This window comes from Hoplias malabaricus, chromosome 3 (assembly GCF_029633855.1).
Source record: "Hoplias malabaricus isolate fHopMal1 chromosome 3, fHopMal1.hap1, whole genome shotgun sequence".
Taxonomy (NCBI): Eukaryota; Metazoa; Chordata; class Actinopteri; order Characiformes; family Erythrinidae; genus Hoplias; species Hoplias malabaricus.
The window spans coordinates 58,675,468-58,702,266 of record NC_089802.1 but is presented as its reverse complement, the minus strand read 5'-3'; the positions used below and the strand labels follow the sequence as shown (position 1 = coordinate 58,702,266).

At 38.3% G+C, this 26,799-nt stretch overlaps 1 protein-coding gene across 12 annotated transcripts in view; it reads right to left on the bottom strand.

The window, feature by feature from the left end:
• The window catches only part of lrrc7 (leucine rich repeat containing 7), a 182,785-nt gene that overhangs the window by 65,603 nt on the left and 90,383 nt on the right, over positions 1-26,799 (bottom strand). For all 12 annotated transcript variants that reach the window (XM_066665951.1, XM_066665946.1, XM_066665955.1 and 9 more), the window contains one exon: positions 7,004-7,206. In XM_066665951.1, coding sequence (XP_066522048.1) covers positions 7,004-7,192 — 189 coding nt within the window. In that variant the 5' untranslated portion in view covers positions 7,193-7,206. The remainder of the gene's footprint in view (positions 1-7,003; positions 7,207-26,799) is intronic.

Below are 26,799 nucleotides of genomic sequence, written 5' to 3'. Positions count from 1 at the left end.
TGATTTGTGTGGGTTAAGTATTTGAGTCATCGGTAACTAATATTCTTTCATAGACACAATTTACGGATCTGTAGCTAGATGCCACAAATCACTCACCAAGGGTTTCACTATTCACAGAGGTATACATCACAATCTGTGTCTCACGGTCTGCAGTTTGCACTTTGGTGGCTTGTTCGCCTGCTGGCCACATTTGTGAATCAGGCTGCATTTGTATTTGGATCGGGTGAAATGCGAAAGCAAAATCCAGAAACTCGCGAGATGAAATGGACAAATACACGTCACAAAAAACAAAAAAAGTGACTTGATCCACAAAATGCAGATTCAACAATTTACAAATACATTTTAAATTTGAGACTTCGATTTTACAAATATATGCAATGTAAATTTAAACAAATGTATTTATTTCCATATAAAATGATATATCTATGAAAACCAAAAACATTTATGAATGTAACTGTATTTTTACAAACTGCAGACTATGAGACACAGACTGAGATGTATTCCTTTGTGAATAGTGAAACATATTTGTGACTTGTGTTTAGTTTGTGGATTAACATTTATGCATTTGTATTTTGAGACTACTCTCTCTCCATAGTGAGTCAGTTGTAGATTTATTAAACATAATACATGAAGCGAGGTCAAAACAAGAAGAAATACTCCAAAACCCAATCATCTGTACAGAGATAAACAAGTCCAAAAGACAAACGAGTATCAGGCAAGAAATCAGGAAAACAAAACTGCAGCCTGTTTAAAAAACCAGATGACTCAGAATTGCAAAAATAGCTCAAACTATATCCTGCAACTATGTAGATATGTTAGGGGCGCGGGGTGCGGACTGGTTGAGGGCGGACGCAAACGCTAAGAACACAGACTTTATTTAGAAGAGATAAACGAGACAAACATTAACAAACTAGGGGGCACGAAGCGGGCATGAAACGAGCACGAGAAACGAGGCAAACAACACGAAGAAGAATACAAAGAACAAAGCGAATATCACGAAGAACAACTAACATAGCAACCCATACGAAGACCAACGCTAACGAAACAAGGAACACGAAGAACAACACGGCTTGAACATGGCACACGAAACAAGAAACACTACGAAGCACAATGAACGCGAAACAAGGAACACTGCCATGAACAACGGAACAATGAACGACCACAGGAAGTGAGGGAAGGGGACCTAAATACACCAACAAATGAAAAACACCTGAAACCGACAACGAGGGTAACGAACAAGGCGGAACAAAGGCGGGGCGTGAACGACAACAAAACAAAGCCATGTGCTGAGACAGGAAAACAGACGAAACGAGACAAGCTTCAAAATCATTGTGATGCTTCACTGACCTGTAATAGGGAGAATAATAGTCATTGCTCTGTAGCTCAGCACTGCAGAAATTGCACTACTCGGAGGAGGGTAGGAAACCTTCCCTTCACTTTCAGTACAGTACTGTAAAAGTTAACTGTACAAGGAGCAGGCACATCAGCAGAAAAAAAAAACTTGCCTAGTGTTCTTAATGAGTAAAAAACTATACTAAAGTGTCCTATGCCATTGTGAAAGTTTATATGTTGGCATCTGCGTCATTCTGCAATTACACCACCAAACCACTAGGGCTGAATTTTTCCTTCTTCAACCTTATGTACACTATGTAGTGGTGTAGTGGTATTACTTTTATGAACATCTTTAAAGTGCACTATTTAGGGAGTGTAGTGTAGGGGAGTTAATATTTCTGGACTTCTTGACTTGAGCCATTTGAACCATGTTTGTCCGACTGCAGATCAATCACAGTCTTTGTGGTCTGCATAGACAAAAAGAGTCACATTTCTGAAGAAGTGCACATCAGGCCATGCTGCCTATGGCAAAAATATTCTGTTAAAAGACTGGGGAACCAAGAGTGAATGTAGAGTCTTTTCCCCAACAATGTGTTAAGTATGAGTCTTGTTTCAAAAATTACAATAGGTGATAAGAGCCATAATACATCTTTGTACTTAAACATTCAATACAAGTATATTTGAAGGTAAATACTTTTGTAATTTTACTCAAGTGGAGATCTATAAAGAGAACTTGTACTTCTACTGGAGTAATATTTTACCTTGAGTATCTGTACTTTTACTCAAGTACTTTATGCACCCCTGATAAAAACTCTAGCAGTATAGCTGTGTCTCATCCACTCATTCCAGTGTCATAAAGAAAAATCAACTGCCAAAATAACACCTGCTCTGTGGTGGTAGTTTGGTGGTCTTAAACACTGAAGTACAGAGTGACGGGGCTATGACAGAATGTAGACCAACAAATGGACTACAGTCTGTAATTGTAGAACTACAAAGTGCTTCTGTGTTGTCAGTGGAGCTGAGAGAATGGACAGAAATTGTCATAATGTTATGTCTGATCAGTTTAAATAAGGGCTTTGTCCTTTCGCTGTAGCCTTGACTCTTCAGAGAAATTAGACTAGGACTATATTCAGGCTCAGTAGCAAAAGTTCTGGATCACAAACACAACTCTAAATCATTTCAAAATGATTGAATTCCATCACCCCAGAGAACACAGCCGCACAGTTCAATACTGGTGGGCTTTACAGACCTCCAGCTTAAACTTGGCATTGTGACTGGTGAACATAGGCTTATGTCCAGTTTTTTCAGAGCCTCCTATTTTCTTGCCAGTAGTTTCAAAGTATTTAAGTGCACAGCTGAAAACACATAATAAAGCATAGAGTGCACCTTAAAGTAGCTGAATGTACTAGAAAAGGCATATGGATACTTTTGTACATATTTGTGTTATCATTGTAGCTTTTCCTGATCGGTGGACTGGCAGCCCCTGATAATGTACTCATTTATTTTATCGTCTATACAAAGTCACCTCTCCACAGGGCAGCTATGTTGCAATATAGCACAACTACATCGTTATAGCTACAGTTTTCCCTTCACAGATTAACACAGACTAAGTGTGTTGTTTTAACTTAAGATTGAGCATTCAGAAGACAGTCCTCTTCAGAAAGAATTGTTCTCAGCAACAACTATTATTAGATTTTAAAAGCAGAAAGCAGTGGTAGCCTGGTGAAGGTCTGTTTTAACAAAGAGACCAAAGGAGCTCAAGGCCTAACCTCATAAGATCGTAATTCATAAAAGGGAGTACCATCTTCAGCTCTGAATGCCTCTTACATAACTCCACTGATGAGCCAGATGTGCACAAACCCCTCAGAAACCCTGTCCTTTCTCCGGGATCAGGGGCTCTACTCTGGGTTTTAATTTAGTTCTAGGTAGAAGTTCAGGAAAAGAAATTAATTAGATACAAAAACAGATAAATTGTGTTCTGTTGTTTCTGCATTCAACTCAATTACAATCTTCCTGTGTTGTTTTGAAAAACAGTAGCTGTCCATGGTTCTGATTTAGCAATGCTCTATAATAGTACTGTATATTATTTTGTAGATACTACATAACTACAGTAAACTGAGCTATTATTCACACACAATCTGTATAATTCCCATAGAAGCCACGTAAAGCCATGTGATGCTGGAGCAGCTGCACAGGAGCAGAAGTTCTCCATGATCAGTGCCAAGTGTCAATTTCATAGAGTACAAAATCCCCCTAGCAATGTGCTGTAGACTGTCAGTAAAAAGGTATGTGCACGTACATGATTATCAATAAAGGTAGAAACAGTGTAAATATACCTTCAAAGGAGCAGCAGTGGTTTTAAAGTTTTGTTCCCTAAAGGTGCACTAAATTTTCTTCTCCAGAAACAGAAGAAGCCTTTATTATAGAACTGTGTAAAATAAAAATGGGTTGTATTAAATTAACACAACTATATACAATTAATTTACAACAGTGTAAAATTAAGTTCCAAACTAAAAGTACTGAACATATACCCTTGAAGATACCATCTCAGTGATGGCAAAAGGTACCACCACAGTGACAGACTTTCTAAGAGTGGAACTGTGATGTCTGGGGTGATATAGCACAATTCATTACCTCTGGGATCAGTTTAAGTGGCTAATCATCCAACATCAGCACCTGATTTCATTAATGCTCTTGTGGCTAACTGCTGTCAAATCACTGTGGAGACTTCTAGTGTTTCAACACCACAGCAGCACTTCAGCCTCAGAGGAGTAGAAGCTGACACTGCTACACACAGGGACAAGCTCCCCTTAATATCCTTAGTATCATAAGAAATGTTTGTCCATCATATTGGGACAATATGATCATATTTTATAGTTAATAAATGTTGTTATCATGATGTACTATCCCCAGCATATTGTGGATATCAGTCCCACTTAAAGAAGACAACCAATGCATACTTTTTTGACATTAGCTGACTAGTGAATGGTGTCCAAATATGTCCAAATAACATGACACATTTTTTTATCCTGAAAATGTCTTTTCACATATTGATCACATTCATATTTAGGATCATTTAGGATCAGAAGCTAAATTGTCTCTAGAGGAACTGAAACCCATAACCCTAAACAGCTTATTTACTAGGGGCAGAAAAAACAAATATTGCAATGCTAAAGACTATTATAAACTTAAAGAACCATTTTGAGTAAATGAATAGTGTCGTCTGCAACAGCTGAATGGGTGAAGGAAATAATATTTAAAGCTTAGATAATGCCATCACACAATGGGTCACATACAGACTAAAGCACTCAGGGGCACAGATAGAGAGGGACATTTGCCACAGAGATGTAAGAAGACTTCATTTATAATGACGTGAAAACATTGCCCTAACATATACAGAGCAGAAGTCTCAGGCTCAAAAATGTTCTTGGAAGAAAAAAATAGTAATAATAATAATAATAATTCCCTCAAGCTATAGCAGGGTTTAAAAAGCAAACAGTCTTCATATACATTTCTTGCTGTGAACGTGCACTGCCCGTTAAGATGTCTAGGGACAACTTGTTTTTTAAAATGCTTTAATAAATATAAGCATTATTATCTGTCACGTCACAATAGCACTGCAGAATATAGGCTTATTCTGAGGACAGCACTTAATTGATCTTCTTGTGACAATATTTACAACAGTACTTTGGGAATTAAACCAAATCCAGTCAATTGTTTTGATGTCAAGACTCATCAGCAATCAAACTATTCAGGTGTAAAGCTGCACTGTGTAAAAACTGTTTGTGAAAAAAGTCACATTACTGAGTAAAGAGGAAGAAGTATCTGATGCAATAAAGTGTCTTACTGCTGCTGCAAATGACCATGTAAACATGTGAACCCTGAAATACTCATTCAAAAGTCGGGTCCTACACATGCAAACACCATGATTGCCAAGGCTACAAGGATGACAATGAACGGCAAAAACACACAAAGACAGAGCTTATATAATGAAACACAACTAGGAACACCTCTGATCTTGTTTATATGACCGACTCCAGTTCACAGGTGTGGGTCAAAGCCGATAGGCAACAGGACACAAGGCTATGAATTGAGTGCACTCGTGAGACATACCCTCTGTCTGAAATGGCTTCCTATTCACTATTCCGTATATTCACTATACTGTTCACTATTACAGGGAACTGAATTCAGGAGGAGAGTTCACAAGTCAGGGAATTGGTTTAGAAAAAAAGCTTTTATTTTGATGTTACCTTTTCCGTAAAAAAAATGTATTTTAATTCAAGACCTGAGGAATTACGTTCAGTACTCTTGACACAAATCTATTAACATAACATTGAATGTATTTTATTACCAAGTTCAGACCAAGTGCTCTTAAAACACTCATTTTTTTGGAGAAAAAGAACACAGCAAAACCCACATAAAAATAAAACATGTCTACCTGAATGTTATATAGAATTATGTATTTTCACCAGAGAGGTCACTAATTCTCCAAACTTGCCAAACATACATAGTGAAGCTGTAACAGTACCTCAGATTAAAAAAAAATCAATAAAAAAGAAATAAAAGAAACGAAAAGAAAAGAAAAGAAAAGAAAAAAATGAATAAAAGAAAAAAAAACCTGGCAAATATAAGCAAGAACTGTTTTGTGACAAGCTGAGGTTTGAAGCAGAACATACTCAAAAAAGTTATAAGCTGCATTGTGTAAACCAGAAATGTATTTTATTCATTTTGAAAAAAATATATATATTTTTCCATTTTCAAAGAGGGATTTTATGTAGTGTATTGTCAGCAAAACAATTGGCTTTATTGCCTTGTTGCCAATTAAAATATGCCTCAAGACTGTGTATGGCATGTGAATATTCATTGTAGTTATGGTAAAAACATGTCCACATATGGAACTGTGTGCTACTCTGTTTTCTGTCACTGTCTTAATTAACCATGATGGACGCCTAAATGTGCACACTTTCAGAACTGAATTCAGATCAGTACTGGCTGATTTTGGAAATGGTTCTTTAAAACAGTCAGAATTAAATTTTAGAGGAGTGCATAAATATAATATGTTTTTTATAGACTCCCATTTCTTATTTTTAAATATGCCCCTTGAGTGTCTTGACCATTGGAACAGAGTTACAGGGTGTAGCAGTTAAAATCACATCACATACATACAGGACAACCGTTCAAAAACCTGAAACTTCAGCAGAAAACAAATAAAAACAAAAAACAAAAAAAAACTTTGCAGACTGCTAGCAGTGCTCTGTAGGCAGCTCTGCCAGTCTGCAGTGATGTCAAAAGAGTGATGCTGGACTTTAATGCATTTTACTCCTTTATAAGTTTTCAACAATCAAATATCACCCACTCTTAACTCATCTGTGATATGAAGCATAAAACAGCTGTTTTGTGGAATTTGAAATTAACCTGCTACCTACTGTGACATTGTTAGATTACTAGTGATGTCTAATCTCTGTTTCAAGAACAATACATCCTTCAATCTACACCCTGTCCTCATATCCCAACCAGAATTGAGACATCTATGTGAAATGAAGGGGTGAGGGAAAGTATTAGGGTCTGAACTACGATTCAAGTGATCAAAAGATATTAACTTTTGATTACATGAACAATACACACAACACGTGAAGTGATGCAAAGAAGAGTAGTCTGCAGAATAGCATACCTTTGGCAGCTCTTCAATTTGGTTGGCATCCAGGTAGAGCTCCTCCAGAGTGCGTTCGAAGCTAAAGATCTCCTTGGGGACCTGCTGCAGGCTGCAGTGGGAGTAGTCCAACACTGAGATGACCTCCTCCTCTCCCCGGAAGCATCGGCATGGCACCAGGCGGCCGATGATCTTCCTCTTGGTCGTCATCTCCAGTCCCTGCACTGCAGAAAACAGGGAAAAAGCACAGCTCAGACTCAGTTACACAAACACGGGCGCCAGTTTTCACAGCAAAAATCTTTTTTTTTTTTTATAATGTAGGTGCCATTAACATCCACACAAGCAGAGTTACATAATTAGTGCCATCTCTCTTCATGATGACTCAAGTACATAAGCAACAAAAATGACCACAGCGCGATAACGCCATGTAATAGGCTGAACACTGTGGGATGTTTCACAAGTAACACAAAAAAATGACGGAGCTGCCTATATGAAGGAGCTAATACAATTTGTAATCATCCTTAATGTCTTATTCAGTAGGGCTTGTGTTGACTTATCACGGAATACTTCAATAAGCAATTGAGCCTCTAGTCAATGAGGGGATATTTTAATGCATGTTGCAGGGCAACCTTTAACATCAAGGATTCAATAACTCATTTTTAACATATAAAGATATTTTGACAGAACAAGCAGCAATTTTAAAGTAAAATACCATGTTCAAATCATTCACCCCCATCACACAATCTTTCCAATTAAACTGAATTAAATACCACACAAAAAATGGCCAATTTTCAGGTTCAATTAACAGCAAAATGTGCAAAAGGTCATTATTTATGTCAGCATCTTTATTCTAGAAAATGCCCAATATAAAACAAAAAAGCAAGATTATTTCTATTCTGCCAGACAAAACAGTTGCCAGTTGCAAACAATTGTTAGCAACACATATGTCAGAGATATACACCAATTAACCATAATTAATCTGTCCATACACTGTTCATGCTTTTAGCTCCACTGACCACACAGGAGCACTTTGCATTTCTACAATTACAAAAAGTAGTCCATCTGTTGCTCTACATGCTTTGTTTGCCCCCTTTCACCCTGATCTTCTATGGTCAGGAGTCCCACAAGTCCACAGAGCAGCTATGTTGGGTGGTGAATCCTTCTCAGTGCTGCAGTGACACTGATCTTGTGGTTGTGTGTTAGTGTGTGTTGTGCTGTCACAAGTGGATCAGACACAGCAGTGCTGCTGGAGTTTTTAAACAATGTCCACACATACATCGTTGGTCCACCTTGAAAATGTAAAGTCAGAGACTGTGTTGCTGCACAGTTCGTGTTGGTCACAAAGTGGACACAGGACGCTGTTGGCTGAATATTTTTGGATGGTGGGCGATTGTCAGTCCAGCAGTGACACTGAGGGGTTGAAAAAACACCAGCAGCACTGCTGTGTCTGATTCACTCATACCAGCACAACACACACTAACTAATTCCTGACAAAATTTAAGAACAGGGTGGAAGGGGGCAAAAAAATGTAATAAAATTTAAATTTAATTTAATAAAACTATTAAATGTAAAATGAGCAATTTTGAAAATCTGAATCTTTCTTAATATTAGATTTTTTAAATTTATTTGCATTTTGGTCAATATAATTTTTTAAAATATATGTTTAGTAATTCATAATAGGGTTGCATGGTGCCTGCGCTACCTGCATGGTGGTGCAGGTAGTGCTTCAGTCACACAGCTCCAGGGACCTAGGGGTTGTGGGTTGAAGTCCCACTCTGCAGTGACTTTCTGTGAAGTGTTTGGTGTGTTCTCCCTATGTCCATATGGGTTTCCTCCGGGTGGTCAGGTTTCCTCCCACAGTCCAAAAACACACATTGGTAGGTGGACTGGCAACTCAAAAGTGTCCATAGATGTGAATGTGTGTGTGTCTGTGTTGCCCTGTGAAGGACTGGTGCCCCCTCCAGGGTGTGTTCCTGCCTTGCGCTCAATGATTTCCAGGTAGGGAATCAATAATTCCACCGTGGCCCTGAGCTGGATAGGCGGTTGCAGACAATGAATGAATGAATGAACATACAATAACAAATAATAAGCACAGAATATCACTTTATATTTGGTATTTATTTAACACAAGTGTCTCCCCAACTCAATTATGTTAGTTAGAAGGCCATATCATGGGAAGAGGGATGGCTGTCCTACCCAGCCATAGGGAAAGAGGCCAATTAAGGCTCCCAGCCTCAGATCATTGAGGCATCACCAAGGAACCTGTGATCTTCTGATGACAGGTCATCGGGAGCTGCTTTTTATCATCCAAATATCCTGCGTTTCTAACACAATGGGAAGAAAGCCCTACTGATAAAAATATGCAAATTATATCAAAAACCACATTACATCATCAGATCAGTTTTTTGTTTGATGGTTCTCCACATACCCATGACAAAGATGCTCCTGGGAGCCAAACAAAAAGCAGTGGTGCATGGGTATTACTTATTTCAATCAACAGCCCTGAGAAATATCAACAGCACTCATATCGTGACAAAGTTCGAGAGAGAACAAGAAAAGCTGGCTGTTATTCTGAACTCCAGGGATGGAAAACATGGCTCTTGTAGACCCAGCATTTGAGAGGGCATTAGGGAATAAGTGGTCGGCTGAAAGGCGAGTTCGTGCTGATGTAGAGCGCTTTTTTCTCTTCTAAATGCAAATGTGAGACGACAATAATTAAAACATCTCGCGCACAAAGCTCTCCGTGGAACGGCAGAGTAACGACTGTGGTCAGATCAAAGAATAGCAGCACACAGACCATTACAGATTAAAACTCAAAGGAAACAGAGTGATGCTCACGATCAAAGTCAATCACTGAAATGCTCTGCCTTTTATTTTATCAGAGAATGAATGAGTCCTATGAACTAGTACATGCCACCTTAAAATGTTTATTAAATTTCCTTGCTATTTAAAGATAAGAGCTGAGCAACACAATAATGAATATGTTTTGCTACCTTCAGCACATAACAAATGCACGAATTAAGGCCCATTAAAGAAAGCCTATAAACACCATTAACCGCATTACTTACAAGTGCATAAACTGCAGCGTACCAGCTGATTTGACGTCAGCTCTCTACGACATTTGTTTAATTTTTCCCTCAATGTGTACTTAGCTTTTCACTGACATTTACCTAGTAGAGGTTCAAGAACAAGTTGTTGGCTTCACTTCTGTACTTAAAATTCCATATTATGTTAAGCTTCATAAAAATGTCTTTAAAGGCCATGTTATATACTTTTATAAATACACTTATACTTTAATACCAATAGACCTTTTATAAACATCAGAGAATCAGAGTCTCATGTTTATACAAAACCCTGGCTTAGTAAATGAGAAATGGCTCAGGCTTCCTCTCAGTGTGTTGCTGGCTGAGCCACAACCAAAAAACTGCATCTGGAGGAAATAAAAGGAAATGGTGTTCTATTCCTGCTCCATAGGTGGATAATAGGGGTGGGACAAATTATCAATACAGCGATCATCAAATATTGATATTTTCATTGAAATGCAGGTGCTCTAAACTCCCTAAGACTTACCCTCCAGTTTCTTCAGAACAATGCTTCATTATTCCACATGGTGGCGCTAATCAAATTAACAGGGTAAACCTGCATTGAAGAAAAAGAAATTCATAGTGGAGAAATGACAGAAAGAGGGGAAATTTAGATTTTTTTTATTTTTGCATTAATGTATATTTGTTTTAATTTTTTCTGCAAGCTTTTTACACAGTTTGAAGCTTAGTTGTGTTCTACCTAGACCTAGGTTCCAATTTATGACCCTTTATGGAAATTTTACAACATTAGAAGAATGACATACTCGAAAGAGTTACAGTCAGTGTAAGTGTGTTAAAGTGTGTCTTCGTTTACACAGATGACATGATGTATCGTAGAAAACTGTCTTATAATATATCATGTTTTGCAGATCACAGTATTGTGATATAAACGTTATTGTGGGCGATGTATCATGATAATATTATATCGTTAAATGCCCTATGATTTCCACCCCTAGTGGGTAATACTGATTTATTATTACAATTGAAATATTATTATTTGTGAGGTTTAAAATATTTTACTTGATTTAGAGTGGGACTGACTCTGACCTCTAACTTTCCATGAAAGTAAATGCATAATGGATGTGCTACAAAACAAAACGGCTTGATTTACAAATGAGTTCCTCTGATCATTTAAACATTAATTCATTCATTCATTCATCATCTATCTGTAACCACTTATCCAGTTCAGGGTTACGGTGGGTCCAGAGACTACCTGGAATCATTGGGCGCAAGGCGGGAATACACCCTGGAGGGGGCGTGAGTCCTTCACAGGGCAACACAGACACACTCACTCACACCTACGGACACTTTTGAGTCACCAATCCACCTACCAACATGTGTTTTTGGACTGTGGAAGGAAACCGGAGCACCCGGAGGAAACCCACACAGACACGGGGAGAACACACCAACTCCTCACAGACAGTCACCCAGAGCGGGAATCAAACCCACAACCTCCAGGTTTCTGGAGCTGTGTGACTGCGACACTACCTGCTGCACCACCATGCCACCATCATTTAAACAGTGAATACAATTTTAAAGAGAAATTAAACGTCAACCAAGAACAAACTACAGACAGCTTCTTTCGTTCAGATGCAGAGCTTCTGAATGAAAACAAACAAGGGGAGTTTGTTTCACTGTAGAATGGTACTTCTCTAAAATCTTCTATGTTGCCTTTAAGTACCCAGTTAATTGTTTAAAGGTTTTGACACCTGCACATCTAAAATGTCTTCTGAAATTAAGGATATTGATATGTAGACCCCCTTCTTGCTACAGTATCAGTTTTTACAGTTGACACTGTACCTTTCTTTAAAATCTAAATGATTAGCCACAACAGCAAGACAAGTACAGCTACTTGAGCTCAGGTACTGGTATCAAACGGTGCTCACTCCAGAAATTATAGATCTATTACTTAACAGCCTTATGTTGGGGTATTTCATACCCCTCCAGTCAGCACTCACTGGGCAGTGATATGAAGCTCATCTGTTTCTATATCCCCATTATTATTAACTGAATATGACCATATATTAATAGTATAATCAAAGGGAGTGTAGTGTCCATGAGAGTTTGATATTCAGAGCTTTTCTATGCTGTATTAGCTCTGTCTGAGAGAAGCTACAAGAATGTCCAGAGACATTCTTCTTACTCTGCCGCCAGGTAAGTGTGACTCAGCATCAAACTGGCCGTTATAACACTCGGAGGCACTGTGTCTCCTGGAACACACTGCATTACTTCACAGGGTCAGTGAGAAATGTCCCCAAGACGAAACCCGGCAGCATATATCCTTGAAATGGCACCTTTACAGGAGAAGGCAAAACTTTCTTTACTTCTAATGTAAGTCAATAAGAAGAAGCCTATTTATCAAGTGATATATATATATATATATATATATATATATATATATATATATATATATATATATATATTAGATGGGTTCTGTCAGCAGCCCATCTAAACAGAAGAGGAAAATGCAAAATAACGTCTCAGTATCCCAAACACCCTTTTCAAATAAGATCTTGATAGAAAGAGGCAAGATCACAGCTGATATAGAAAGCCGACACTGAAAGTAAATAAAAGGGACTGAGATAAGATGAGAGATAGTTCTCACTTACACACCAGCTATTGATTTATGTGGGTCTTTCAAGCTCCTCTTCAGTCTCCCGCTTTTAAGTTCACTGATATGAAGCCATGCAAGCAGCAGTGAAGCTCAGTGGGAGGGATTGCTAAGGTGGGTTACAAATATCTTCATTTTTCCATGCGAGCATACAGAATTTATTTCCATTCAGTATTGTGCCATAAGAAAGCCTTAACTAAGTGTGATATCAGAGCAAATATAATCAGACGACCTTTCCATTCATTTCCATGCAAAGTTACTGTCAACAAGTTATTCATTTTTTAAATACCAGAAATATATTTAACATAAAACTACACAAAAGCCACAAAACTAAATATAATATACATTTTTAAAATCTATATTTAGTGTGTTGTCATAACTGTTGTCATTTCACCTTACATTCTCTTCACCTTCACCTTACATTCTCTTCATCTTACATTCTCTTCTTCTTTCACATTATTTTTTTCAATGAGTGCAGCTTTCTAATATTATTAGAAGCTGATTCACTGATGAAAAACTTGATGATAATTGTAAAAGCTACTGTTTCTAGTAGAGAACTGCACTGGGAAAGATGTATCTAGCGTGAGTTAAATAACAGAAGCTTCATAAATCATGGAGTAACAAGTCATCCACAGAAAATTTAGATCATTAAAAAAATAACAATAAATAATAAGATCACATTACTAGGAACTACATAGAGCTAAATATTACAAATACACTAGTTATCAAATATTCAGAAGACAACCCTTAAAACCCTTAAAATGAATTAGATCAGCTGCTTTAAGGCACATTCATTGTGGACACAGATTCTTAATCAGAAATGCATAGCGTAGCCTATACAAATCTCCATTTACAGGCAAGTATTAAAATGGTATGCTCTGAAGCATCAACACATGAGCATAAATTCACTATGCTCAAAGAGAGTCTTTAGCCAGAGAGGTATAAATCCCATTCTGTTTTGGAGCACCGTCCAAAACCTCTGGGATAAACTGGAGTGGCAGATTTGACCCAGAACATGGGTAAAAGTGTGTTTCACTTCACGGATTGGGTTAAATGCAGAGAACAAATTCCTCACTCAGTTAATTGGCGGCACGGTGGTGCAGCAGATAGTGTTGCAGTCACACAGCTCCAGGGACCTGGAGGTTGTGGGTCCGATTCCCGCTCCGGGTGACTGTCTGTGAGGAGTTGGTGTGTTCTCCCTGTGTCTGCGTGGGTTTCCTCCGGGTGCTCCGGTTTCCTCCCACAGTCCAAAAACACACATTGGTAGGTGGATTGGTGACTCAAAAGTGTCCGTAGGTGTGAGTATGTGTGTGTCTGCTGTGCCCTGTGAAGGACTGGCGCCCCCTCCAGGGTCAATTCCTGCCTTGCGCCCAATGATTCCAGGTAGGCTCTGGACCCACCGCAACCCTGAACTGGATAAGCGGTTACAGATAATAAATGAACATCAGTTACTAGCCTGAGTAAGGCTCTCATGGATGGATGCTATTAAATCTGGTGATGGACACAACTCTTCAAAAATTTGTAAACTAATAAGTACATTAGGACCAATAATTATGTATAGTCAATTGAATTCATTTTTAAATTAAGCCAGAAAATGAGAAACTATTACTGCAGCAAATAAGTGCAAACTCCTATTAATACCAAAGGTATCAGAAGAAAATTTGGATGTGTCCACAGATATATTGTGTAACACAGAAAATATTATTAATTATAATACAGGACTCGATCTAATTACTCCACCCAATCACTGCGTAATGATGCACCCAAACAAGCACAGGAGAATGTCTTGTCATTTCATATTTACAAAGTTGGCAACAGTTATTTTAGATTCCCATTTTATCAATAATGTATCCTCCTTATTCTAAACAACACTTGAATAATTTACTTGGGTAACAGAGGATTTATTGTAATCTACTTAATCAGAAGTGATCTTAAAATAGTAGTGAAAAAAAACCATCTTCAAGTTCTCTGTTCAATTCTGGCATGGCAACAGAGAATAAGAGCATGCTGAAGATTTAAAACCACTGTGCAAAGCTCAGATCTCTTATGAACAGAGAGCATAACGCCTAAGTGTGGGTGCAATGATTAAAACAGTATCATTTTGAACACTGTAAAAATCCAAACTTACATTGAGCATTTCCCTTGTTCCTTCGACTTAAAGGCCTAAACGCATATCATACTTTTACATCAAATCAAATTTTTTAAGAGAATTATGCATTTAACGCATTTAATATCTGTGTATTTATTAAATTAATTATAAACATAGCACAAAAAGTAAGGAAATTTGTGTTTGTTAGATTATTTCTTTGTTGTAACAATGTTTCTTGGCAATAAATCTTATATTGTTGAAAATTCTGTTAATTTATCTTTTAAATGGTTCCACATTTGTAAGAAACATGCATTTGTGGGATGAGAAGTAGGGCTGAGTATGTGGGTTGCACCCATTAAAAATTTGCCAATTTCTCTCTGCCAATGCCAAACAACTTAATATGCTATTGATTCATTTTGGTGTTTGGTGGACTGGGTGACGTAAGTTTGAAGAAACAAGACATAGTGGCAATTTAACAATTTATTCATTTAACAAACAGGAGCCTCAGGAGCATGTGAAAGAACCATACACTTTCACAACAGCCTGGCACCTCCTCCTCATGCTGGTCAGCGGCCTGGTCACACACTGCTGTGGGATGGCATCCCATTCTTCAACCAGCATTTGTCGCAAGTCAGCCAACATGGTTGTCTGGCACGAAGAGCTTGCCCAAGTTCAATGGGATTGAGGTCAGGACTGCTAGCAGGCCATTCCATCCTTTCTGCTCCCAAATTCTGGAGGTAGTCTCTGACTCCTTTGTGGGGTGAGCATTGTCATCTTGGAGGATAGAGTTTGGTCTCAGACTCTGGAGGTATGTGATTACCACTGGTTGCAGAATTTCATCTCGATATCTCTCTGCATTGAGATTGCCTCCAATGATGACATACCTCGTTTTTCCAGTGAGGGAAATGCCACCACACGCCATCACACAGAATAAGCTGTTTAGCATTGGCAGAGAGGATTTGGCAAAATTTTCATGGGTGCAACCCACATACTCAGCTTTTCATCCCACAAGTGCATGTTCCTTACAAATCTGGCATCATTTAAAAGGGAAATTAACAGGCTTTCAAACAGTATAAGATTTATGGGTAAGAAGCATTGTTACAACAAAGAAATAACCTACAAACACAAATGTCCTTACTTTTTGTGCTATATTTATATTATACTTTGTATAAAATTAAACCCCAATGAGATTGAAAATGAGAATCAAGGTGAGTTGAAGTCCCTGAATTAACCCTTAAATGCTCCACAGAGCAGGCTTCCCACTCTTTGATGTGACTATCTTTAAAATATACTTAATACAGAATCTCTAACACATCCAGTCCACAAAGAGTCTAACACTATGGCTGTTGGGAAAACATCACTGAGAAAACTGCTGATTGCTTCTTTAAAACACAGAAAGAAGATTTTGGAAAATTGAATTCTAGACTAGTAGTGCTGATGAGTTTATCTATCTATTCTCTCACCATTTCTTTGACTGTAACCATGACAACAAAACACAGATTATTCAGCCTGAATTTTAAGGCATTAATCAACACAGTATAACCAAAAACAAAAAAGCTGTGTGGAAAAAGTTGTAAGAGCTATCAGTATTTTTTGTCACAATGAAAGCATGCAGTATTGTTGCAGAAATACATCTCCATTACTGCTGATCCTGGAAGGATGTCTTCCTCACCCTCATGCATATCTGCAATCCTGTAATCCTGTTTTCCAGCGTTAAACCCCAGGCTGCAGCTCCACTCCAATTATCTCAAAAACACTGTGACAAAATCTTGTGACAACTGTTCTTACCACTGCTAATAAGATGCCTTCCATGTCCCAACATAAATACCCCCTGGGGATAGCAGCTAAAAGTGTAGCACTGTTTTTGATGTAATACCTGATATTATTCCAGGATGACGCTTGACTTTCTTTGATGAGCCAAACTATTACATGTCTATATTAAGCTGCAGGGAACTGATATTGGATGTGCACTTTGTGCACACAGAATTTACTTCTGTTGTTATTATATGTGCACCTTCCTCTAATTACACTCTTTGGGATAAAGTGTTTGGTTAATTGCTACATCAGACAAATGCGTTATTGCTATTAACAATTGTCTCATCTACGAGCTGCTCTGTTTTTGGGGCAGATGACCACTTTGGTGACAGCTTCGTTTGAACTATTCACACATTCCATTATCATGGTGAGGGGCTGGGGAGGACTGCGTTGACAGAAGCCAGCGACACTCAGTGTCAATGCCTAAAAATACATCTTGGCAAGTGAATGCATCATAAAATGTAAAAACAACACATGAAACACTATACTGGCAAAGGTATTGGGACACCTATACATTAAAATATCTCATTCTAAATCCATAGGCATTAATATGAAGTTGGCCCTTGCTTTGCAACTATTATAGATTCCACCCTTCTGGAAAGACTTTTGGAATGTGTCTATGGGAATTTATCTAGGTAAGCTATTATAAGGTCAGACACAGATGGTGGATGAGAAGGCCTGCCTCACAATCTATGTTTTATTTAATCCCAAAATGGGGTTGAGGTTAGGGGTCTCTGTGAGCCAGTCAAGTTTTTCCACAACAAACACAACCAGTTAAGCTTTTATGGACCTTGGTTTGTGCACAGGGGCACAGTCATGCTGGAACCGAAAAGGGTCTCCCCCAAACTTTTCCCACAAAGTTGGAAGTTTATAATTTTGCTAAATGTCTTGGTATGCTGAAGCATTAAAATTCCCTTCTCTGGTACTAACCCCTGAAAACAATTCTATAGATTTGTACCACTCAACCAGGCTTTACAGTTCACACAGTGTTGTCAGGCAATTCATCACTCTACAGAACATTTCCAGCATACTTTCTACCACTCCATCCAACTCTTGGCATTGTGTTTGGTGATGTATGGTTTGTGCGCAGCTGCTTAGCCATGAAAACTCATGCCATGAAGCCTCCTGTGCAGTTTTTGTACTCATGTTAATCCCAGAGGAGGTTTGACACTCAGCAGTAATTGAGTGGGGAGAATACGGAAACTTATACGCACTGTGTCTCTGTGTCAAACTGTGTCAAAATTTTGCAATTTTGTGTGAGTTGCTGTGGCTTATAAATGCTTAAACATTTCAATAATACTAATCAGGTGATGGTTGAAAACCTAGGTGGAAGACTTGATATCCTATTACAGAACAACACTCAAAATCAGTGAGTACTTTAGTACTTTGTAAAGGTAGACTGCATGGCTAGGTGCTTGACTTTATAGACCTGTGGCAATGGGACTGAATGGAACTCCTGAATTCAATGTTTAGGTGTGTCCCAATACCACTGTCCTTAGACTGTATTTTTGTTTCTTTATGATTGTAGTAATTGTATACAATTTCAATCATATACTACACAGCCAAACATTAGTGAACGTCTGCTCAACCTTTATTCTAAAATCAAGTTTCCTGCTATTTGAGGTAATAATGCCATCTACTCTTCTAAGAACACTTTATACAAGATGCTGAATTATTTCTGTGAAAATGCTATTGCATTCAGCATCAATTAGGGCAGTTACTGATTTCAAATCTGGAATACGTGAGTCTGGACAAAGCCAGAGTGCCAAAGTGAACATCAATGCAACTGTTGGGTGTTACATGTGAATGAAACATGAGGTTGGTGGATGGATGGATAGCTGTGAAACTTATCAAGCCACATGTTTTAGGGAGTGGCTTTGGAACAATGGCTGAATGTAGGGTGTGAGACGTTTTTGGAGGTGGATTTATATGTTCCTTTAAAAATCACTTATTCCAGTTTTAAATTATTAGTTCTAGTATTACAAACCACATGCCAAATCATACTAAAGGGTCTGAATCACTCACTCACTCCAGAAAACACAGTTCCACTGCTCCACAGCCAAGGCCCTCCATCTTGTTCATTAGTGTGTGTTGCACTGCTGTCAGTGGACCAGAAACATCTATGCTGATAGAGTTAACCCCCTCAAATGTCGATGCTGGAACAAGAAGAATCCACCAACCAAAAATATACAGCCAACAGCATCCTGTGGGTAGTGTCCTCTGACCACTGATGAAGGATTAGAGGTCAACTAACATAAACTATGCAGCAACATATGAGCTACTCTCTCTGAGATTGATTTCAAAGGTGAACCAACAAGGCAGGTGTGTCTAAGAGAGTAATCAGAGTGAGCGTAGTGTTTTAAAATGACTGATCCTGTCTGATCCACTCTTACAAGTGAGGTTTTCCAAAAAAGCAGCCATACCATGCAATATTAGTGATTATGTCGTCATTTTAAAAAAATCAACAGACATTTTTAAGCATGAAATTTTCAAGTGTTCAAGGGTTAAGTGTCCAATATTTTCAGCAGATGTGAATGGACAAACAGGCTAACAATCATATTGCAATATGATAGTTATGATTTTGTAATTTATGATTACAACATATGATTTTGTCATTTTTAATGATTTTAGAAGAAGAAATGGTGCAGAAGGGAGGAAGAACAGCGGCAATATATATTTAATGTCCCTGCTACAGAGCTCCAGAATCTCGTGGTCCTAGGTTTGAGCCTTGCCTTGGGTCACTGAGGATTTTAGTGTGCTTACCTTGTCCATATGGGTTCCTCTTGGTATTTTTTTTTTTTTCCCACAGTTGAAAAAGCACATGATGGAAGGTCAATTGGCTTTGCAAAATTGCCCAAATGTGTGAGTGACTGGGTTAGTGTGAAATGCCAAGGAGTGTTACTGACATTTCTGCCAAATATTTCCCTGGACTGGTGTTCTGTCCAGGATATTATCCTCTATTGTGCTCAGTGTCTCTGGATTGTCTGCTGACCGTTACTGAAGATGAATGAATGAATGTTATAGACACAATTTGTTAAGTGATCTTATCACACAGTGATCAAAAAAAACTTCCTACAGTCTTGAGAAGAAATTTAAAATGATAATTTTGCAAAAAAAAAGAGATAACTAAGAATGGTGTTTTGATTCTAATAAATAATCAGATATAATTATTCCACAGCGAACCAACTACCACATCTGACCTCACTAATGGTCATCTGGCTGAATGCAATGCAAATTCATACAATAATGTTCCAGCTTTTAGTGTAAAGACTTCCCAGAAGGATAGAAGGCTTTACTACAAAGATGGGGTAACTAATACTTTTTAAATTTCAGATGACATATTTGATTATTGGGTTTCTCTAAATATTTTGGATATTTAGTCTTAGAATACCACTGCATTTTAAGTAGAACAAGTTATAAATATCACAAAATTAATCTCTTCATAATTAAGGATTATAGTGATTATAAAATGCAAGATTTGGACAAAGATGTTCAATTGTGCACACACACAGCTCGCACTGTCTCCACAGAAAACCTTTTTTGTGCATTAAAAACTGTGTAAACTGTTACATGAAACTTATTATCCTTTCCTTTTGAACCAACACCCCCTATTCATAACAATTATGACACATTCACTAAAATCAAATGCCACATAATCTGTCCATTATCCTCCCCATGGTGACAATAATAAACACCCCTATACCATACAGAACTGAACTATATTGAATGTCATGTCCCCTGCCCAAAGTGTTTTAAGACTGGCTACATACAAGCCACAGACCTCTACATATGGTCAAAATCAAGGAAAGTGTTGATCCACCTTCGCCACTCCAGAGAATGCGGTAGATGCCAACTCAGGGCCAACATTTTCTTGGCAGCAGTGAGAACAGCCCAGGGTGTATGTCTCTGTTGCAAGGACAAGTTTAAGGAAGTGTCTTCATTAAGAATTACACTTGAGGCAAGAGATATTTGATACCAAACGAACAACGTTAGGGCAATCCAAACATATATGCATGTAAGACATCAGGGCATTGTGTGAACATAGGTCACAGTTAGGAGAAATAGTGATCTTCACAGAATAGCGCCTTCTAGGAGTCAAGTACATCCTATGAGCAAATTTAAAACGTATTAACTGATGGGTGGGATTTTTAGATGAATTGCACAGATTTTCTCGCAGTGTACTCCATCCCTCTACTAAGTGTCTCTAAAGAAATTCTTGGGATTAAACAGGATGCTCTGAGGCTGCAGGCTGAAGAGAGGCCACAACCTTGGTTTCCACCAATTATTCAAAATTGGCGGGGATATTTGGACTGCTGCATTGTCAAACAAACCTTAGACTACACACATGATTTCAACATGTCTAAACCTGTCTAATAGACAGCTTTTTCTCCACTGCTATATCTATTTCTAGGCATGATTTTTGGTGACAGTCAGCCCTTGTTGAAAACGCTGAAATCAGTAGTATCTGTTAAATGTGCTGCAAAGCAAATCTACATGCTATCTTCCGCAGTCATGGGCAGCTCCCGTAGAAAAGACAGCAGCAGAGTAAAAGAACAAAGTCTGCACTGGGCTCAGCTTCGGCTCCGCTCAGCGCAGTGCCCCGGCAGCTCGGCTCAGGGTGCTATGGAAACTGCATGACGCAAGAGCCGCTTCTGCAGAGGCGAGAGGACACATTCACAACTTCCCCGCTCCACTCCAGCAAAACGGCTCTAATTTTTACTGTTGAAAATGTCTGCAGGCTGACAGTGCTGCAGAAAACAACAAGGGTTTCAAATATGTATTTCAAATACATATGTGAAAAAATACTACAGTACTGTAACACAGAACAACTCTAAAAAGGCCTACAATGAAACGCTATTAACAGAATTGCTTTAACAAACGAACAAAACCATTGTTTTATTTATGAACAGAGCTTTTCTTTCATTTGTTCGATGGCACGTGCAAATGCGCTCTCAGAGGAAATAAGCAGCATAAGATTGTACAAGCTTATTAAAAATGCATGTGTATCCACCAGCTGAATTCCTCAGGGCCACAAGCAGCCAACCTGACACGTATTACTCCTAATAGCTGAAATGGTTACCAAGGTAACCACTGCTTGAGGACGAAACATATTTTCCTTCTATATTCCTGTTATAGCAAAGCTATCTTCATTACTATTCCATATAAATGATTGATATTCTATTTTTGGCTGCTCTAGTACTAGTTAATAGACAAAAATAACAAGTACATAAAAATGGCAAACTTGATTCTGGCAAATAGTGGCCAATATTTATACAACTCTTCAGAGTAACTCAGAAAAGAATAGGGAAAGCAAAATAAATTTGGTTACAAAACTTGAGTTTCCGAACTGCAGTTCCATAAATGAATAGAAGATAATAAAGAAGACAGTACCGCTAACCACCACACAAGACCTCGCAGACAAGCAAAATTGTCACCATGAGTAGTTAGGCTATGCGCAGCTATATGGAGTTTTATAAACACACTAATACCTTAAAATGTCTCCCCATCACTTCTCTTTACAATATTTAGGTCAAAGACAAATTCAGCAGTCCTCCTCTCCCTGTGAGGTGTAAATGTGTGTAAATGTTGCGAGTTCTGAGCTGTCCTGCTTAGCTTGTGAACTAACCAACACCGAGCAGAGGCTCTGGCCAACGCGCATGGTGTCGCACCAAACACAGCCCCAGAGACACACACAAATGGAGCATGTCCCTGCCTTATTTCCTATTATTCAGCCACTTTTTGCGCTGAAGAATGTACTGGTCTTTGGTTCCAGCTGGGAACTAATTTTTCTGGTTCGCAAAGTTTATGTCGGTAGAAACGCGCCGAACAGTTCCAAATTTAGTTCCTGAATGTGATATATGGCTGAACTATCTACTGGCGGTGTAGTAGCGCCACATTAAGGTCTCTCTGTGAAGTATAGCTGAACTAACTGCCCCTACAAGCGCATGCGCATTTCAAAATTAGGAATCAATCAGTCAGCCAGAATGCCTGGTCTGGCATATCCAGAATGAACAAGAATCCATAAGTCCATGAATGTGTTTTTCACTTTACTTGAAAAATGAGAAAGGCAACTGTCATCTTGGACAGAATCTTAGAGGAGTGGACAACTATATCTAAAACCAAAAGTAAGCAAAGAGGCAAATGGCGTTTACACTATGTAAAAAAGGTCAATTGTGTATACCCTAAATGCTGAAATGTTTATTACATACTGAAATATATGTTTAGTGTTGGACTGTGTTTTTTTTTTGTTTTAAGAACATTATCTGCTTTTATTCCCCTTGATGCAAAAATTGGGCAAAACCTTTACTTAAAGGCCATTTTGACATACCTTAAAATAATGAATGGTATCCTCCTAAAGGTTTTCTGTTTTTTTTTTGTGATGCTGTAAAGTTGGTCACCAGTAGTTATACACCATTAAGATAGGAAATTTCATAAAATATAATTGTTTAATGTATTCAGCATTTTGTGTTGTAACTCTGTGACTCTTGATATATAAGTTATTGTGAGATGCTAGTATTTGTAAACATATATATAGTATTACTGTATAGGTGGCTCTTATCTTTACAGCAATGGAACCAAGAGAGTAAAAGCAGAGTCAGTCAGTTTCCTTTCTGTGGGCAATTAAGCAGACTGACAAAGAAAATCACCAACGATGTCAGCTGCTTCACACAATGTAATTGCAATTGTATTGTGATTAGTGTGGCACAGAGAAAAAGATTCACAGGTGCCTGCTCAAAGCAAAAAGACAGCAGCATCCAGCTTTCTGAGACTCAGCATCTCTATGCTGATAGCATCTGATACATTTTCAAAGTCGTGTGTCTCTGCTTTGCTTTTGTAGGTAGCTATACATCAGGATTAGCTGTTGCAAACCAGGCTGTGGGGGTGCTATCACAGGTCAGCAGAGGTCCACACACCACCTCTCTGACGAAGCACAAAAACATCTTATCTGTGTGTCAGCAAAGAATTATAGAAGCAACATAATACACATTTATTATGGATCTCCCATCAACATGTCTGTGCTCGATACACTCATAACACCAACACATAAAAAACAACACTCCACTGGTCAAATCTTTGGTTAAAAAAAGAATATATAAATCAAATTAAAAAAAAAAAAATAAAATAAATTGCCAAAAAATGTATTGGACAGAAGGTGACTAATGTACTGTGCTTTATTAAAGATGAAATACGTCTGCAACTGATCACCTATACTAGCATATCACCACTGTCCAAAGAAAAATATGTATCTCCAAAATAGCAACTTTATAGTAGAAGGAAAATACCTTCTTAATTTTCAATGGAAGTCTATGTAAAAAAAACAAACATTTATTCCAAATAATTATAGAACTATTGGTCCATTCATCATGGAATTTTCACATAATTTGAAGGACAGCTGCGGTGTTCAAATGATATAATAAACTAAATGTCTGCAGAATCGAGATAAATATTTTCCTTTGGACAGCAAAGATGTACAAATAGCCTTAGCACACTGCTATCTAATTTGAGTCTAAACTGGGCAGTTGTTGTTCTCCAAGCATGTTGAGCTGTCAAATGGCACAGCGTTAGAAGAAGCTCAAAAGGAAGCAGTGACTGGCTTAATATGTCTCAGCAAAAGCATGTGCAAATTTTATCATCATAGGGGGAGACCTAGCAAGGAGCTGTAAATGACACTGAATACAGATGTGGAAGAAAACTGTTTAAAAAAATGAAAAACACAGATGTGTAAAGCACTATATAACCAATGATACTAAAGATACAAAACAATTCACTTTTAGCATAAAATCTGCAGATAACATTTATGTGTGAAGTTATTTGGGATTCATTTTCTATATCATTGTAACATAAGGTTCTTATTGAGTAAATGCCAAACAGTATACCCAAAATGAGCTAATGTGCTGGGTCAAACATTCTAGTCATTGAATTTGGATGTTTTATTCAGCCCTGTTGCCACTAATCAAGCACTTAGCCAAGCAGTCTTCCTTTACAAACAAGTATTGGTCATTCTAAAGAGCTCACTGAATTTGAGTGTTGTACTGTAATGGTATGCCACCATTCCAAAGTCAGTCTGTGAAATTTCCTTCAAATGTGAGTGATGTTATCACTGATGTGAAGCACTTAGGAACCACAGCAACTCAGCCACGAAGTGGCAGATCATAAAGCTATAGAGTAGGGTTGCTGAGTGCTAAGGCACACATTATGCAAAATCTGACAACGCTCTGCTGACTCATTAACTGTAGAGATCCAAACTACTACAAAATTCTGAAAGCCAGGAACTTCAGGGCATGAGTTTTCATGGCCGAGCAGTTGCATGCAAGGCTTACTTTACCAAGCACAATGCCAAGCATTGAGTGGAGTAGTATAAAGGATGCTGCCACTGGCCTCTAGAGCGGTAGATATGTGTTCTGTGGAGTGACAAATTGCATTGTTCTATCTGGTGAATTAGAACAGACATTGTGAGCCAGGCTCTCCCATTTATGCATCTGACCTCACAAATTCTCTTTTGGATAAATGGGTAAATAATCCAATGGACACACTCCAAAATCTTGAAAAAAATCAGGAAAAAAAGTGGATATAAACAGGAGTTTCTGAAACTGCATGTAAAAAAATGATTAAAAGACGGAACCTTTAACAACAGTGCAAGAACACCAGGTTTCACCATCATGTAAAAGAAATGAATGCTATCATCTATGAGATAGGAGAAAACCAAGCACAAGTCTTACTTCAGATCTGAAAAAAACTAGCAGGCGTTTCTGTCCATTCTTCCCTGCCTGGAATAATATGTTGTATATAGCTATCAAGAAGCTGCTACTGAGCAATCAAATAAAACTGAGAACAAAGGACTGTCTGTCTCAAAGCACAGACCTCAACATCACTGGATGTGTTTGGGATTACTTGGATCATAAGAAAACCCAAAAATGTAACAACATTAGAAATGAAAAATATATTTGCAGTGAACGATCACTGGATTGGGATAAACTCTTACAGCCCTGCTGTGTCTGATCCACTCATACCAGCACATAAACACACCCCCACCACATCAGTGTCAATGCAGCGCTGACAATGATCCACCACCCAAATCATACCTGCTCTCTGGTGGTCTTGTAGGGTTGTTGACCACTGAAGAGCAGGTTGAAATTGGGACAAGAAAGTTTGCAGAGAAACAGATGGACTACATTCTGTAATTGTAGAACTGCAACATGGTCACTGGAGCTGATAAAATGGATTAGTGCAGATACATAGTCTGTTCTTAATCCAGTGATAATTCAGTGTGTGTGTGAGTGTGTGTATTAAATATATGTTTTCATCAGACTATACATACAGTCTCCCCTCTCACATACAAACTGCAATCATTGCCCTTTCTGACATTTCTGTTGTGGCATGATTAGGTATATTTGTATAAAATACAGTGGAAATGCTCAAGTGAGGACGCACACTTACAGAGTCTGTGGTTGCTGGGAAACAAGAAGCAAGAGGCAGATTCAATAGAGTAGGTCACATCATAGCTGAGCACCAAGGATCTTTGTTCACTGGCCTATCATCCTTCCTCAACTAGCTAATCACAACATAAACTCCATCCTATGTACCTGCTGTAGAAACATTCTAACATCAAAAGAGACAAGAGAGAATAAGCTGTGTGCTAAAAAAAACTGATCAGGAGGAAAGAGCCTGAAATCAGAAAGAACCCAACACTAAATATTTAACAGTATTCAAAATGATAGTATATGATGATGTTCCACTTTGAAGGACTATGCTCAAGTGAACATGATGCAAAATGGTGGAGTGTTTTTGCTCGCTGCTCTCCACATCACAGTCAAGCTCTTCGTGATAACACCAAGAGCGTGTGGGAGGATATTGCAAAGAACATCTTGTTCAGCTGTGAGCTGTTCATTCATTACATGGGACGGCAAGGGAAACAAAATGGCAAAAAGGGGCAGTTGCACAGGTTTAGAGGGCACAATGTTGGTGAGCAATCATAAAACGGAAACACTGTAGCCCATCTGCCCTAAGCAAAAGTACTAACATTCACTAGGCTTTCAGTACAAACCATTATGCAGAAAGAGAACTGTTTGTCTTTAATAAGGGCCTGTAATTTCACTCCCACTTCTGAAAATGATGCTTTAACAAAGTACCCTGACACTGGTTTATGTGATGTTGATATGATGTTTTATGGTTTTATGTGATGTTGATCTACATGTTATGTAGATGTTGATATGATGGT